Genomic DNA, 18,116 nt, shown 5'->3' with positions numbered 1-18,116 from the left:
GGAATTCTACCTTCAGCAACTTGTGGCTTTGCTAAGAGTCCCATAAGGTCTTCTTGAGACATTAAAAGGCAATAATTTAAGGCATGGGGGGTTGGTCTGCCTTAATCTCTGCTTTGATATACTGAAGAACAGGATATTTAAAGAGTGTTTATAAAGAGTATAATATGTACTGATTTATTTTCAATATTTATACCTGGCTTTTCTATAATAGTTATGGATGAAACCAAGATGATAAAATGGTTATGGAAGAAAGCAAGAACGTCACAGCATTAGCAAATGTGTATTGGGAGCTGTATTGATGGAGGCAGTCATTTGAGATCAATTCATGTAGAATGCAAGAGTGTAATATTTTGTATGCCTTTTCAGTGTGTGCTGATGGTTGGTTAAATCCATTCTGGTGATGGCAAGTAGGGAGCAAGGGTGTGGTAATTTTTTTGAGGCAGTTAATCCTTATTAAAGGGGCGAGTTGTTGTATAATTCTCTTTTTACCGCTCTCTGAAATGGTCTGTAAACTTGAGATTTCTTTTGATATAAGTCTTCCTAAGCCTGATGAGTGCCCCTCTTTCTAAAACTCCCTCACCCAACCCAGGAAGCAATTCCTCAGACAGAGATTAGAACTGTGCAATTCCATTACTTTGGACTGGAGGTTATTTAAGTTATCAAAGAGTTGGGGAGGGGGTAGATTTGGAGTGGGGGGGGGAGTAGGGAAGCAGGAACACTGGCTTTTTCCCACAATGCATTTGGAATAAATTACAGCACAGCATAACCAATAGAAACCAACAAACCAAAAGACAGAGAGAGAGGGAAAAAAACAAAAAGCAAAAAATTAAAATTGGAAAAATAAAAAGGAATAAATTGGGGAAAAATCCATGAAAAACTAAAAAATAAGTTATTTGAAAATTATATGTGTATACACACACATACACACAATTTGAAAAACAAAAAAGCAAAAAATAAACAAAAACTTAAAACAACAACAACAACAAAACTGAAGAGGACCAACATGCAAAGATTGTCATTAACATTCTTCTATCATGCAGCAGGCCAAAATGTCCATACAGTAAGGTAACCATGACGACAGAAAGGTGCACATAACGCAGCAACATTACCAACGGATGCAGAGAGAGCCCACAATGCAACTCAACTCATCTCTGACGAGACCTGGGAACAAGCGAGTCTCGCTCGTCATCTTTTATCTAGATATTTATTTATTTATTTATTTATTTATTTATTTCTCTCTCTTAATTTTTTATATATTTGTCTTTAAAAAAAGATATAGATATATAGATATATTTCCCTCTTAAGTAATGTAAAAATGTGGGTAAAGAAAGTAAAAAAGAAAAAAAACCACACCAACCTTCTCGTAGCTCTGAGGGATGTTAAGGGGGTTTGATGCAGAACACAATGACATGAGGAGAAGAGAGAAAATAGGGGAAACACAAGAGAGTAAAAAAAGGCCTTCAAGGCTGGCAACAGCAAATTGATTGCTTTCTCTTTTTTTCTGTCTTTAACTTTAAAAAAGCTTTAAAAAATCAGAATATCCCCTTTTTTTGAGTCCCATTTCTTTCCTGTCCATCAGGGCTACCGAGAAGTGGATACAGATAACATTTTGACAAGGGCCTGGATCCCGGGGGCAGTGGCACCTCATTTAATAAGGTGTCAGGACGGTCAAATTAGTAGGACACACTGCCCCTGCCTCTGAACTCAGGAGTCCCTTGGGATCCCCTTTCGGCAGCCCTGTGGTCCACCCCTCGTCCAGCTTCAAAACCTGGCAAGCCCCCTGTGGCTCAGAGAAAGAAAGATTAAAATGTACAACACTGCACCCCAAACAAATGGAACAGTTTCCCCTACCAGCCACCATGGCTTCCTCACCATCACTTCGGCTCACCGGTGGTTCTTCAAAACACATTTCCAGGAGAGGTCTTGGCAGGTGCAACAAAACCCTGAGACCACTTCAAGGCATGTCTTCAAAGGGACTTTTGGCAGAAGTCAGGATACACAGAGCCAGCACGATCCAGTTCCTGCAACTCACCCTGTGCTGGTTCCTGCTGTAAATCCACATCTTGCAATAGACCAGGTTGAAGTGGTTTCCATAGTCCTGGCTTAGCATGGAAGTGCCAAATTTGCACTAGGAGCTAGTGCCCATGTGGGCATGCCTTAAAAACACCATCTTCCAACCATGGTCAACTCCTTCCCCATCCAAGCTCACTCAAAAACAAGAAGGGGGGACCCCAGACTCAACCCCCCCCCCAACAACCATGGGGGGGGGGACTACAAATCCTACCCCACCCATGAAATTCTTTGAAGACCCAAGCATGTTATGGGAGAAACAATTCAAACTCCCCTGCAAGCATGTTTAAGACTTTTTGGGAGGAGTAACAACAACAACAACAAAAGGAAATAACAATTCACAGAACCGTAATCCCCATTGCACATGGCACCCCACCCTGCCTTTCACATTAAGCCCATTTTCCCCATCCTCTTTTGGGGATATAAAACAAGGGAAACAAGAAGTGATTAAAAACCGCCCAGTGAGCCTCCATTGTGCCCGCCATGTGTTCCTGGCCCAGCAGAAATATTAGATACCAGCTGCATCTAGAACAGAGGCCCCTGTTTTGAATGTACATGGAAGACTTTGACAACGCATACGCACATGTGCATTTTTGAAGCAGGGGTTGAAATGTAAGAGAGAGTTGGAACAAGCATCTTGAACCGTCATATATTTGCCGTTGGTTATTTTGAGTTTGGAACAGCTCGATTAAAAAACACAACTTCTTCTCTGGAGGGGGACAGGCTGACAATTCACACTTGCAGTTACTGCTCTAGTTCATGTAATGCTTGTATTCTGCCTCTAAGTGCCGCTACTGCACAGCACTGAACAAACACAAGCATTAATTTACATAGGAAAAACAAGAGATTTGTCTAGTTTTTAGGAAAACCTCTTTTTCCACTGTTCTCTATGGCCGAGTAGGGCAAACTATTCCAGTTTTGGGGGAAGAGAATAAACATAATTTACACAAAATAAGCAACCACACAGGAAAAACTGGAAAAGAACTTCCCAGGAAAAAGGAACAGTTTTGATGTTCCAAACTGTGGCTGGCTAAAATTCTCACTCAAGTTAAGACCCAGGAAGGAGAACAAACCTGCATGAGTCTTGCATGATATGCACTCTGCTTTAAAACTCCAGAGATTTTTATCCATTGGACAGAAATAATGGCAAAGATTTCTTCTGGCACAACACCAGACCTTAAGATTTCATACTGCTGGTTGCCGATCCAGAGGTCCAGCCAGACATGAATAATGGAAGCAATATATATTTTTATTTCATTTTTGCCATATGGTCACAACCATGAACAGCCACAAAAATAACTTCTTTAAAAATTTAGTGTGGATGTAACAACCTGCTCAATAATAAAATCAAAAATAGACTCATTGGGTGTGTTCCCCAAACAGGACAGAAAGGTGATATTTGGCTTTTTATCTCTAGCAGACTGGTATGACTTCTGATCCATTAAGTTGAATGTAGTGCACCAGCCACATATTGGTACGTGAGGGACGCCAACAACCCCATGGTCACAGGCAGTGAAAACAAGATGTTTATCCAACATCTGGAGGGCTGCCAAACACCTGGTGGAGTATATTCAGCTTAGCAAGTCATTAGTTATGCAGAACATTTTGTGGGGTGGTAAGCTATTGAAACTGGAAGGCGTCTCCTTCCCCTCCTCTTTTTATTGAGGAAGCACATTCTGACATACACTCAAAAATTATTAGCCTGGTCCTTCATAGGAAGGAACACAAAATTGGTCTCCTGCTGTTTTGCGATCAAGAACATTGAGAGACCCTTCGGCCTTTGGACGGAAACTCCCAATTAAAGGGGTGTGAGTGAATTATTACACTGGCCAGGACAAATGCAAAGGATTACAACCCTTCCTTTGCCCTCCACCTTTCTCCAGTTCCTTTCCTGGTTACCACTTCTGAATATTTTGAAGGGGGAAAACAGCAATTTGTAGACAAATGCACCTTTCATATCTGATGTGATAGGCATCCATTTTTGTGCTTGGGTGCACAAAACATAATCACTACAAACACCCTTAGGTAGGCCTTACGTTGACCATACTCAACAGAGCTAGCCCTCCCGGGCAAATGCTTTTGCTCTAACCCTTGGTGTTCCCCATCTTGATAAGTCAGGGGTGCTAGGCTGATGGTGGTTAACAGGTTCAAACTTGGCCCTCTACTCTTTCCATGACCAATGGGTTTCTCATGGGATCTTTCTGGCAAAAAACAAAATAAAATCAACAATCACGGTGAATTAAAATGCTAAAAAGCATTACAGAGACATGGAGTGTGGCTTGAACTGATGTAGCAGTATTGGCACATCACACTTCCTTTCTCCTATGATGTACCTACTCTACACTCCTTTGGGGGAGTTTCAACATGGAGCTACGAAGCATTCCCAGGATTTAGTTAAACTACGAGAACTATAATGTGCTTGTGATCCATGGCCATCCTATCAGCTTTGGTGTGGCCTACAGTGTCCTTTTGTAAATTGGACTGGGTGGTGGAAGGGTAAGGAGAATAAATTTCCATTCGGCATTTTAAAATCCTATAACCTCCTCCTTGGAACAGAGAGTGCATGGGGACACACACACCCATTTCACCCAAATCAGGGCTTATTTTCTAAGGGGGTGCTGCAGTTGGGAACACTCCCCGCCCCCCTACAATGCCTGATTTGCTTTTGCTGAAGGACTGTACAGCTCTCATTAAATATTTCTTTACTAGAGAAAAGCTGGGGGGGGGGATAATGCACCTCTGGTCTTTGGGGAAGAAAATGAGGGCCAGGTCATGAACTGAATGAGGGACCAAATCACTGGAAATGGGGGGGGGGGAGTGTCACTCCCAAACCCAGCTGGTGATGTCCCTTTGCCTGGGGTCCAGAGACTCATCCACAGTGCAAACATAAACCAGTTTTTCAGGAACTGGCTTACGTCACTGGGGCTGTCCCCCCGCCCCGGAAATGTTTGCATGGTGAAGATTCACAGAACCAAAATGGGAATTCTGTTGCATCCGAAGTCCCCCTTTGCTGAACCTCAGTCCCCAAAGTTCCAAGGGCAGGGATCCAGGGACATTCAAGTAGTCTAAAGATGGCACTGTAGACATGACTTCCATTTATTGCCACTCCCACGCCCGTTGGGGAAGGAAATCAGCCCAGTTATTTAGAATTAAAGGGCAAAGAGGTTCAGTGCCCAAGACTTGCATGTTTGGGCCGGTTCTATAGAGAGATTTACTACTTCTGGGAATTGCAGGGGGGAGCTTTGGGATTGAAGGGTCCCTCAGCATCGTGCCTGCCAGCAGGTGCTCCTCCTCTGTTGGTTGCCCCATGAGCCCAGGTAGGTTTACCTGGAGGTGGTGGAAAAGGGGCATGTGTCAGTATTGGACATCAGTAGCTAAGCATACTGAGTAATGGCATCTACCCTGGGGCTACTGCTCCTTGAACATCCCTTGGCCCAACTTATTAGGTGGCCCCTTCTTTCCTTCAGTGCATAGTTTCTCACACCACTGGGTTACCCCAACCTCTGACCATGCCCTGGATCCCTTCCTTTTCATTTCCTTCCAAGATGGAGTTATTTCAAACCCAAACCTCCTGGGTCTTGGAAAAACGACAACAAAACCACAATGCAGCAGGGAGGCAACAGAGAGACCATCAAGGGTACATGTATATGTCTGTGTGTGTGTGTGCGTGGGATGGTCATATCTGCTACTCTTGCGAGCCATGGCGCTCCCTCCCTACTTCTCACATATAGGATAGCGGGTGAAGAGTAGCGTACTTCGGCGCTGTTGCTGGCCACACACTCATACTTCCCCTGGTCGGTCTCTTCGCTGCTTTCAATCTGAAGGCCACCTAGAATGGGAGGAGAGAAGAAGAAGAAAAAGGAGGAGGAGATGCCAAGAAATACATTAATTCAATGATTGGGGGCACGGAACAGAGGGCAAGCAAAGGGGAAGAATAACTCTAAATTCAGCCTTCCTCAACTTGGAGGTCCTCCAGATGTGTTGGACTACAATGCCCATGCTGGCTGGGGAGGATTGAAGCTGTAGTCCAAAATGCCTGGAGTGCTGCAGGTTGGAGTAGGCTGGTCTAATTCCTCAGGCATAGATTTGTCTCCAACTCTTCTCCTTTCTTCCTCCATCACAACATGTTTCCTTCCAGCACCAATTGGGTGCCCAGTTTCCTTGTCTCAAAGGGACACAGAATGCAATCCCTGAAGCATGTTGACTCACAAGTAAGTCCTACTGCATTCAATGGTATTTCCTCACTAGTAGTGCTGCATAGGAATGCAACCTCCGTGCGTCCCTGTTCACACAGCAACTGGATACGGGTAAGACCTATAAAGCACTTGCAGACATCAGCCTGGTTTGCATGTAACCCTAAGACAATATGGGATAGAGAGGGCTTTGGCTCCTGGAGATTTGAGGTAGCAACGGAGCCTGAGGATATGTGATGTAGGAGGGAGGAGAGGGGGCTGCAGTGAGGTAAAGTTGGCTGAATGTCACACATTTATTCCAGAATAACAGATCAAATTTTTAGCAACACCTACACTTTACAGTTTGTTCTTAAGTCAGAAACGAGAACTACAGTTAGTGTTAACTATGGTTTATCCAAACAAGCCAGGATAGATAACCACAGTTTGAAGTTGGCTTGTTTGGGCAAGCCATCATCAAAGCTAACCACAAATGGCCCTGGTTTGTACACAACTATAGTTGAAAATGGAAGCAGCAATGTTTCCTTCCTCCTCATGGCCGCACCGTAGGTGGAGTGGGGATTGGGGAATGTTCATGCACATCTCAATAAGCTACAGTTTGACATCTATGAAAATGCATACCTGCATATTAATAGGCAACCTGCAGTTTCAAAAATCTAAAATGGCCTTTCCTTGCCCACAAGATCCCTCCAAGTTAAAAATTCTATTTGCAAAATTTAGGTGCTGCAAAAAAACTGACAGATCATTCTGGATGCGTCTTTTGGGAGAAGACTGAGCCAAAGTAGGAATTGAGCACCTCTGCCTTTTCTTTGTCCTCTGTTATCGTTTTGCCATCCTTATTTAATAGCTGAACCACCATTTCTTTCCTCTGCCTTTTACTATGCACGTAGCTGAAGAACGCCTTTTTGTTGTTTTTAGCCTCCCTCGCTAACCTCAGCTCGTTCTCAGCTTCAGCCTTCCTGACGCCATCCCTGCAATTCTGTGCTACCTGCCTGTACTCTTCCTTTGTTGCTTGGCCTTCTTTCCACTTCCTATATGTGTCCTTTTTTGTTTTCAGGTCATCCCTAAGCTTTTTGTGAAGCCACATGGGCTTCTTCTGTTGTCTTCCACCTTTTCTTCTTGTTGGAATTGTTTGTGATTGTGCCTTGAGAATTCCCATTTTTAAAAGCTCCCACCCATCTTGGACTCCTTTTCTCCTTAGCGTCGCTTGCCATGGGACCTTACTGATCATTGTTCTGAGTTTATTAAAATCAGCTTTCCTAAAATCCAGGGTACGCGTTTGACTACACTCGGCTTTTGAAGCCGGATGAAGTTCATCAATGGCTACTCGACATGAGACCTCCATATTCAGAGACACTCTACTAGGTATGTGCGTACAAGCAAAACTCGAGTTTGTTGAAGTTCCCCAAATTCCACCTTGAAGCTCGTTCCATCTCATGTCCATATCAGATGGCAGTCTTTGTTTTTGCATGGAAATGTGTGCATATTTTCGGACGTATTTTCCCAAGTGTAAGTATCAATGGCATACATTTTTGAAATGTATGCATTCTTCTCGCAGAGTTAAAAGCGTGTTTGTGTGCATTTTCCAGAAGTACACGTTTTTTCATGCACATTTTCCAAATGTACACATGCTGTCAAACAAATTTTTGGGGTCTGTGAATCACCTGCAAGCTCAGAAAGTGCACAGACTTTGAATGTCGATGGCATTCGAGTCTGTGTTCAGCCCAGAAGGTACAAACTGGGTAAATCCTGATCAAAATGAACTGAAATGAATGTCTCATACATCCCTACACTATGAATTCCAGTTCCTGGAGAACATGAGTCATCTTATGGAGGTTTATTCTGAAAGCAAAATGGAACCTCTATGCACAAGGGTGGTTTTCCTCAGATTACTAAATGCTGTGGACAAGGAACATGGGAGAGCTGTTCCTTTTGTGACCTTCTTGTGGGCTTCCATTGGGGCATCGTGTAGGCCATTGTGGGAAAGGGGCCACTGGACTAAATGAACCTTTGGTCTGATTCTGCAGAGCTTTTCTTACACTCTTATAGCATTCACCAACCCTTTTTCTTTGTCTTCTTTTTTTCACCAGAAAATACAAATGTGATTTCATTCAAATTTCCTACTTTGTGAGTTCTGGACTACAGTTTATGGTCAAATCAAACCTCACCAGCTTCATTAAACATGAAGAAGTTAAGATTATTATTTTTGGGGGGTGGGTGGAATAAACACACAGAGCACTAGAGATGTACTTCAGCCCTTTGTGGCCTCAAAGAGCTTAGCTTTTATACCCACATCATAAACTGCAAATGTATAGGGGACTTGGGAAGTCTTCATCCCACCTGGTCCCAGAGGGATGGTGGCCCAAGTTCATCCAGGAAGTGTAGTAAAAATGTAACCTAAAAGCCATTGTATGTGTCTTAAGCAGCACGTAGTATTGTAAGAGCTGCGCATGCCTGGAATGAGCAGACAGTAACCCTAAGATAAGGTTGCCAAGCAAACTGCTAGCAACCAATCAAAGTGACACGCTGGCTGAGGAATGCAAGCTGAGGTGATAAAAGTGTAGCGCGGGGGTTGCCCAGGGTCGACTCTGCTTTTGAGCGTGAGCTCCTCTGTCGAACTGTTTGCAAACAATAAAATCGAGCTGGACCCGGCCTGAAGTTGACTCTCCTCTTTGGGGCAAATTGGACTAGCCTCCAGGGGGCGACACTAGCATTTTGTGCAACAATTTGGCGAGCAGCCAGGAGTCCCTTGGACCACCCTGGGGTCAAACGACAGAACCGGCGAAGGTGCCTGTGGGGCGCGCCGGACCGCCTTTGAGGTCTGCCACGGCACCAGAGAACGGGGGTCGGGACACCCAGGAGGTTAAAGGCGTGGACTCCATTGATTGAGTCAACCAGGCTGAACGGGTCTGAAGAGACGGCACTAGGGTGCTGGGCAGAGTAAGTACTTGATTTCCCTTCTGTCTTTCTGTTTGAGTTGCCTTCGGAGCGTCTGAGGTTTGTCAGACTCTGTGTAAAAGTCTGAGGTTTGTCAGACTCCGTGTAAGTGTCGGAGGTTTGTCAGGCTCCGTGTATGGTTTCAAACAGAGGTAGGCACAATGGGGTTGGGTAGCTCCTGTTAAGAAAACTCCGCAACCCCACTGGGATGCACGCTCAGGAACTTTAGGAAGTTCAAAAGAGATTTTAGAATTAAGATGGCCAAGGGTAAATTGACCTTCTTTTGCCAACTGGACTGGCCAGCATTTGGAATTAGTTGGAATTATCCCCCTTAGTTACAGAAGTGTAAATGTGTAAATATGTTACTGGCAAAGGACCACAGGGGCAAGAGACCCCGGGTGGTGTCTGAATCAAGTAGTGAGATAGATTTGCCTCAGGGAAAGTGAGGTTATCAGCATTTGGATAAGTGCCGACCAAAATCCATTGAAGGAGAGAAAAGGTTGAATATAAAGTTCAGTATTGTAAAGTCATGATGGTATGCTCCGAGGTGAAGCCCAAAGCCCCTGTTCTCCCCGATTCAAGCCCCACGGAAGGAGCTTGAAGACTGGGAGACCCTGCCCAAGGTGCCCTGAGCTCCCCCGGTCTGATTCGGTCTGTTAGGTTGGGAGAAGTTGTTGGGGGAGGGAGGGGGCCCTCCAGAGACAGTTTGTCTGCCACCGTATCCAAGTTTGTTAGAAGAAGCAAAAGCAGTTAAAAAAGTTGCAACTTCTGAAGAAAGAGATTTGTTTGACGACTTAAAGACTGTGGCAAGATCAAGAAACAAAGACAGAGCAAGTTCTTAAAACTTAAATCAGGGTCTGTGTGAGCTTATCTCTGTCAGCCTGCTCAGAGCAGAGCCAAGGGGGACTTGCCTAACCCCCCTTCGCCCTGGCTGGTTTAGCCTTAGCAAGCAGAGAGGCTGGAAGGTGTCTGTGAGGACCTGACAAAAGAGTGAGATTTGCAAAAAAACAAGAAAAGCATCACAGCTGGAAAGCTGAGCAGCACTGCTCTGTTCTTACCTGTGGAGGAATCTAGAAGAGGTGTAAGGTTACACCTTCCCCATTCGAACTGATGAAGAGACACAGAGCTTTTGTTAAAAACATCCCTTCTTTATGGCCCAAAGCCTTCTTTGTTAGACGCACTCTGCACATGGACTGGAACTTTAGACAGTTAAAGACTTGCCATAAAAAGTACTGTGAGGCTTGTCATAGCCTTAAACTCCCGTTGTTATAGATTGTGTGTGTGTTTGTGATCAGCTCAGTGTACAGTTTGATTTGTGATTTCAACACTCAGATAAAAAGCTGCATTTGACTGAAAGAACTGGGTATATTTAGCCTTGAGAAGAGAAGACTGAGGGGAGATCTGATAGCACTCTTCAAGTACTTGAAAGGTTGTCCCAGAGAGGAAGGCCAGGATCTCTTCTCGATCATCCCAGAGTGCAGGACACGGAATAATAGGCTCAAGTGACAGGAAGCTGGATTCCGGCTGAACATCAGGAGAAACGTCCTGACTGTTAGAGCAATATGACAATGGAACCCATTACCTAGGGAGGTGGTGGGCTCTCCCACACTGGAGGCGTTCAAGATGAGGCTGGACAGCCATCTGCCAGGGATGCTCTGATTTGGATTCCTGCAGTGAGCAGGGGGTTGGACTCGATGGCCTTGTAAGCCCCTTCCAACCCTACTATTCTATGATTCTATGATTTCCAAGGCTTTGATTTCATTTACCCTAATGAAGCATACAGACACAAATTTCTAGAGATTCACAGACTACAAAGGAAACAGCCTTCAAAAAGTTCAAAGAGAAACTACGAAAGTTAGTTTCCCTTTAAAAGGGGGGCAGCAAATTCTCTTAACTTAAGAGGTGAAAGGGAAAGAGCCCCCCACTCTCCTGTGATACCTCTAAGCCCAGCTGTGTTTCTGAAGCCTGAGAAAGTTCCTGCCCCATGTGTCCCAGCTCTTTCTCAAAATCTGAACTGTTCTGACGTTCCATTTGCTCAGAGGCAAACCTGACAGTCTGCCAAAACTCATGCAGTGTGGAGTTGCTGATGCAAAAATGGTGGCTTGGAACTCTTTGCATGTAGGAGAATGCCCTTCCCTTGATCTTGATGGGCCCTGACCATGCAGTCAGAGGAGCTGTATAATGGTTAGATCTGCTCCACCATGCCCTACGATACAAAACAAATGTTTTCCAGTCATGGTGTTAGATTTTAATGATATGAAAAAGGTATAAAAGAAGGCAGAAGAAAGTAGCAGACAAAAAGGCTTTAAAAAAAAGAAAGAAAGCTTATCCCAAATGTGTGTCGTTGAGATTAGTAAGAAGATCTAAGCAAGCGAGTCTCTGTCGAAGCAATGGCAAACAGCCTAACTTGCAGAGAAGACAGAGTTAAAACTGGTGCATGGCACAGAGAATTTGAAACATGATCTGCAGAACAGGCAAACCAAAAGATAAGTGTGCCTGTTACAAGAGGGAGGCTATAGTAGCCATAAAAAGGGGCAAAGCCCCCGTATGAAGCTTTAACAAGAATATTACCCACTAGAATATTAACAATTAATTTAACAAGAATATTACCCATTACTAGAAGTGGACAATTAAAATAAAAAAGGTTTTTCTTAAATTGGAGCAAGCCTTAATATCACCGCCTGCTTTAGCCTTATCAGACCCCAGATCATGAAGTTTTTAGAGCTATGGTGCACATGAGAGCACATAAAAAAGTGCCATTCCTGGAAAAAGGAAAAGGCAATGCTGGCAGCCACCATGGGCGGAGATATAAACCGCGGCTGGAGAGCTCAGAAGAGACCAGAGGGAGGGAGGGAGGGGGGGGGCAGAAAAGGAGAGGGCCAACCGGGGCTCAATAAATGTGCATATTGCCGAGAGAAGAGACATTGGAAGAAAGATTGTCCATAGTTGAAAGAGAAGAGAAAAGAGACTCACCCTGAAGGCTGCCAAACGCGGGCAGGGTCCTCCGGGGCTGGGGGGGAGTCTAGCTGAAGGGCCACCACCCTACGAACAAACGCTCGGGAGAATCCCAAGGTAAAAGTAAGGGTTGGTGGCAAGGACTGTGAGGCCCTAGTAGATACTGGAGCCACATTTTCTATGATCCCTGTAAGCCCCCCCGGCAAGAGAAAGTGGAAAGCATGTAACTGTAAAAGGAATTAAAGAAAAAAAAAAAACCTAAATTGCCCGTGTGTAAGCCCCTCCTCACGAAGACTAGAAATATCATACCGGAACATGCCTTTGTAGTTTCATCTGCATACCTGGTTGCCCTCTTGGGGCGGGACTTGTTAACAAAACTGCAAGCTAAAATCTTCTTCCGTGATAATCAGATTGTAGTACAGCTGCCAATAATGCAGGGCTCAAATTATCAGATGGCCCTTCAAGCAGTTGAGATTGTGTCAGAGGCCAAAGGGACTGAGATTTTAGAGAAAGTTGATCCATGTGTGTGGGCAGACAGAACCCCTGCCCAAGCAAATGCATAACACCAGTTAAAATCTTCTTTAAAAAGGGAGAGCCCTGTGTGCGTGAGGCAGTATCCTCTGAAGAAAGCCACCTGTGCAGGCTTGAAGCCGCTCACTGAGAAGTTCAAAAGTTATGGTTAGCTAATAAAGGGATCATCCCCCTTTAACACCCCAATTTTGAGTGCGCCCGAGGCAGATAGCACCTCCTTCAGGTTGGACCAAGACCTGAGAGCAGTGGCTGACTGCCCTTTGTGCCTCAAAAATGATTCAAAGATGCTTGAGCCCCCAGCTCAAATGAGAAGTCGCCCATGCGCTTACTATCCTTTTCAGAGATTTCAAATTGACTTTTCAGAGTTGCCCCAGACTCATGGCTATCGGTACCTGCTAGTAATGATAAAAGCAATTGACTGCACCGCACAGACAGTAGCCAAGATCCTGTTAAAAAGTAATCCCTAAGCTCTTGTTACCTAAAGAGAGTGAATCAAATCAGGGGCCCCATTTTGTTGGACAAGTGACGCAAATAGTGGCCCAGGCATAACAAACTAACTAGAAGCTACACCCCCCTTGGAAACCTCAATCTACAAGTCAAGTTGAGAAGATGAACCGCACCTTAAAGACAACGCTCACTAGAATTTCTTTAAAGATTAAGTTGAAAGGCCACAGGCCTTGCCAATCACCTTGACTTGAGTACGGTGCACCCCCAAGGGAAGTATTAAATTGACACCTTTTAAACGTTCTATAAACACCCACCTTGGATATTACCTATGGCTGATAGCTTAAATGTGAATTTAAAAGTAAAAGTTTTAAGATTCAAGGTTATGTTACTGCTTTGCAGTCTGTTTTGTTTTCACAGGTTTGCGACACCGCACCAATCCTGGCCTTTAGATGCTCCAGTGCATAATCTCAATCCCAGCGATTGGGTGCTAATCCAGTCCTAAAAAGATGAACCACCTACCAAGGAGCAGAAGGGTCTGTTTCAGATCCTACTTACCACTCCCATTGCTATGAAAGTCGCCAAAGAAAAGAAGTGGATTCATCACACTGAATAAAGGCATCACCTGCACCAGAGAGGGTCACACCGGAAGCTGACCCACCTGAAGGTCACCGTTGGAATAATGAACCCCTGAAAGGACTCAAGTAGCTCTGCAGAAAGAGGGTGCTCTCGTTTCAAGGGTTCCTGATGAACGGAACAAAACTGAGTTCCAAAAGTTCAAAAAAAAAGTGTTTTTGTTGTCAACATTCTAGTAGCTAGAACAAGGGCGTCCCAGGCCTCACTTGCTGTTTAGAGAAAACCGTCAATGCCACAGCGATAATAGTTTGTGCCTTTAAGTGCGTAGTCCACCGCTGGACCAAAGAGAGTATAAATTTGAGAAAAGCCTTTTGAGGGGGGAATTATAGTAAAAATGTAACCTAAAAGCCATTGTATGTGTCTTAAGCAGCACGTAGTATTGTAAGACCCCTTCATGGATCACTGCCTTGTTGTGGCGAAGGGGCTTGCGTAACTCAGTGAAGCCATCAGCTATGCCGTGCAGGGCCACCCAAGACGGACAGGTCATGGCAGAGAGTTCTGCCAAATGTGGTCCACTGGAGAAGGAAATGGCAACCCACTCCAGTATTCTTGCCAAGAAAACCCCATGGAACGTATCACAAGGCTAAAAGATATGACGCCGGAAGATGAGCCCCTCAGGTCGGAAGGTGTCCAATATGCTACTGGGGAAGAGCAGAGGGTATTTCCAAGTAGCGCCAGAAAGAGTGAAGCGGCTGGGCCAAACCCGAAAGGACACTCAGTTGTGGATGTGTCTGGCGGTGAAAAGAAAATCCGATGCTGTAAAGAACAATATTGTTTAGGAACATGGAATGTCAGATCAATGAATCAAGGTAAGCTGGAGGTGGTCAAACATGAGATGGCAAGATTGAACATCAACATCTTGGGAATCAGCGAACTAAAATGGACAGGCATGGGCGAATTTAATTCAGGTGACCATCATATCTACTATTGTGGGCAAGAATCCCTTAGAAGAAATGGAGTAGCACTCATAGTCAACAAAAGGGTGGGAAAAGCAGTACTGGGGTACAATCTTAAAAATGATAGAATGATCTCAGTACGAATCCAAGGCAAACCATTCAACATCACAGTAATTCAAGTCTATGCCCCAACCACTGAGGCCGAAGAAGCTGAGGTTGATCGGTTCTATGAAGACCTACAACACCTTCTAGAACTAACACCAAAAAAAGATGTCCTCTTCATCATAGGGGATTGGAATGCTAAAGTAGGAAGTCAAGAAATCACCGGGATAACAGGCAGGCATGGCCTTGGTGTACAAAATGAAGCAGGACAAAAGCTAATAGAGTTTTGCCAAGAGAACACGCTGATCATAGCAAACACGCTTTTCCAACAGCACAAGAGGCGACTCTACACATGGACGTCACCAGATGGTCAATATCGAAATCAGATTGATTATGTCCTTTGCAGCCAAAGATGGAGAAGCTCCATACAGTCAGTCAAAACAAGACCTGGAGCTGACTGTGGCTCAGATCATGAGCTGCTTCTTGCAAAATTTCGGCTGAAATTGAAGAACGTCGGGAAAACCACTAAACCGTTCAGGTATGACCTAAATCATATCCCTGATGAATATACAGTGGAGGTGAGGAATAGATTTCAGGGATTAGACCTGATAGACAGAGTGCCTGAGGAACTATGGATGGAGGTCCGTAACATTGTTCAGGAGGCAGCAACGAAATCCGTCCCAAAGAAAAAGAAATGCAAGAAAGCCAAGTGGTTGTCTGATGAGGCTTTACAAGTAGCTGAGGAAAGAAGGGAAGCGAAAAGCAAGGGAGAAAGGGGAAGATATACCCAACTGAATGCAGAGTTCCAGAGAATAGCAAGGAGAGACAAGAAGGCCTTCTTAAATGAACAATGCAAAGAAATCGAGGAAAACAACAGAATGGGAAAGACTAGAGATCTCTTCAAGAAAATTGGAGATCTCAAGGGAACGTTTTGTGCAAAGACGGGCATGATAAAGGACAAAGAAGGCAGGGACCTAACAGAAGCAGATGAGATTAAGAAGAGGTGGAAAGAATACACAGAAGAACTATCCAGGAAAGATCTGAATGTCCCTGATAGCCATGATAGTGCGGTCACTGAACTTGAGCCGGACATCCTAGAGAGTGAAGTCAAGTGGGCCTTAGGAAGCATTAGTAACAACAAAGCTAGCGGAGATGACAGTATTCCAGCCGAGCTATTTAAAATCCTAAAAGATGATGCTGTTAAAGTGCTGCATTCAATATGCCAACAAATCTGGAACACTCAACAGTGGCCACAAGACTGGAAAAGGTCAGTTTACATTCCAATTCCAAAGAAGGGCAACGCCAAAGAGTGTTCAAACTACCGCACAATTGTGCTCATTTCACATGCCAGCAAGGTGATGCTCAAAATCCTACAAGCTAGGCTTCAGCAGTATGCAAACCGAGAACTACCGGAAGTACAAGCTGGGTTTCGAAGAGGCAGAGGAACTAGAGATCAAATCGCCAACATTCGCTGCATCATGGAGAAAGCAAGAGAATTCCAGAAAAACGTCTATTTCTGCTTCATTGACTACGCTAAAGCCTTTGATTGTGTGGATCACAACAAACTGTGGCAAATTCTTAAAGTGATGGGAGTACCAGACCACCTTACCTGTCTCCTGAGAAACCTGTACGAGGGTCAAGAAGCAACAGTAAGAACCAGACATGGAACAACCGATTGGTTCAAAATTGGGAAAGGAGTACGACAAGGCTGCATATTGTCACCCTGCTTATTTAACTTATATGCAGAGTACAACATGAGAAATGCCGGGTTGGATGAATCAGAGGTTGGAATTAAGATTGCCGAGAGAATTATCAACAACCTCCGATATGCAGACGATACCACCCTAATGGCAGAAAGCGAAGAGGATCTCAAGAGCCTCTTGTTGAGGGTGAAAGAGGAGAGTGCAAAAGCTGGTTTGAAACTCAACATTAAAAAAACTAAGATCATGTCATCTGGCCCTATCACTTCCTGGCATATAGAAGGGGAAGAAATGGAAGCAGTGACAGATTTTACTTTCTTGGGCTCCAAGATCACCGCAGACGGTGACTGTAGCCATGAAATTAAAAGACGCTTGCTCCTTGGGAGGAAAGCTATGGCCAACCTAGACAGCATAGTAAGAAGCAGAGACATCACCTTGCTGACAAAGGTCCGTCTAATCAAAGCTATGGTTTTCCCAGTAGTAACGTATGGCTGTGAGAGCTGGACTATAAGGAAGGCTGAGCGCCGAAGAATTGATGCCTTCGAACTGTGGTGCTGGAGAAGACTCTTACGAGTCCCCTGGACTGCAAGGAGGTCCAATCAGTCCATCCTAAAGGAAATCAACCCTGAGTGCTCATTGGAAGGACAGATAATGAAGCTGAAGCTCCAATATTTTGGCCACCTAATGCGAAGAGAAAACTCCCTGGAAAAGACCCTGATGCTGGGAAAGACTGAAGGCCAAAGGAGAAGGGGACGGCAGAGGATGAGATGGCTAGATAGCATCACGGATGCAATGAATATGAACTTGAGCACGCTCCGGGAGAGAGCGCAGGACAGGAAGGCCTGGCGTGCTATGGTCCATGGGGTCACGAAGAGTCGGACACGACTGAACGACTGAACAACAACAACAAGTATTGTAAGAGCTGCGCATGCCTGGAATGAGCAGACAGTAACCCTAAGATAAGGTTGCCAAGCAAACCGCTGGCAACCAATCAAAAGTAACACGCTGGCTGAGGAATGCAAGCTAAGTGATAAAACTGTAGCGCGGAGGTTGCCCAGGGTCGACTCTGCTTTGAGCGTGAGCTCCTCTGTCGAACTGTTTGCAAACAATAAAATCCAGTTGGACCCAGCCAACTCTCCTCTTTGATCCAGTTGACTCTCCTCTTCGGGGCAAATTGGACTAGCCTCCAGGGGGTGAAACTAGCATTTTGTGCAACAGAAGAAGAAAGGAGAATAAAGAAGAATTATACATGTACTGAAATTAAAAACAGAATTGAAGGAAGAAAATAAATGTGAGGTGGGGAGAGAAGAGACACAGGCGACAGAACAAGAGGGAAATGTTGACAAAGCTTCAGATTAAAAATCACAGAACTACACGGAAAGAGAACTGGTTATAATCAAGAGTCGAAATACAGAATTTTGGAAGGGGGAAAGTATGTGCATGTGTATGCATGTCTGTGTGCAGAGTTCTCTTACCTTGGATTGGAGTACCTTCTGTCAGGAAAACAAAAAGGAAAAGTAAAAACAAAAAAACACAAAAGAACAGGAGTGAAAAACAAGTGGAAAAAAAACCTGGTAGATTTTAGGACTCGCCAATGGGGGAAAGGAACCAAAAAGAGAAGGAAGATTATTCCTGGCTGGAGGTGCTGTAACGCT

General features: G+C 44.6%; 1 protein-coding gene across 1 annotated transcript in view; it reads right to left on the bottom strand.

The window, feature by feature from the left end:
- LOC146334064 (receptor-type tyrosine-protein phosphatase S-like) overlaps positions 1-18,116 on the bottom strand; it is a 256,868-nt gene that overhangs the window by 198,341 nt on the left and 40,411 nt on the right. Inside the window, 3 exon segments of the mRNA XM_084824914.1 lie at positions 1,358-1,369; positions 5,789-5,899; positions 17,937-17,954. Coding sequence (XP_084681040.1) covers positions 1,358-1,369; positions 5,789-5,899; positions 17,937-17,954 — 141 coding nt within the window.

The sequence above is a fragment of the Heloderma suspectum genome, chromosome W (genome assembly GCF_057233095.1).
Source record: "Heloderma suspectum isolate Gila_16-S chromosome W, 16-S_ref, whole genome shotgun sequence".
NCBI classification, from domain to species: domain Eukaryota; kingdom Metazoa; phylum Chordata; class Lepidosauria; order Squamata; family Helodermatidae; genus Heloderma; species Heloderma suspectum.
This window is presented reverse-complemented; position numbering and strand designations above follow the sequence as displayed.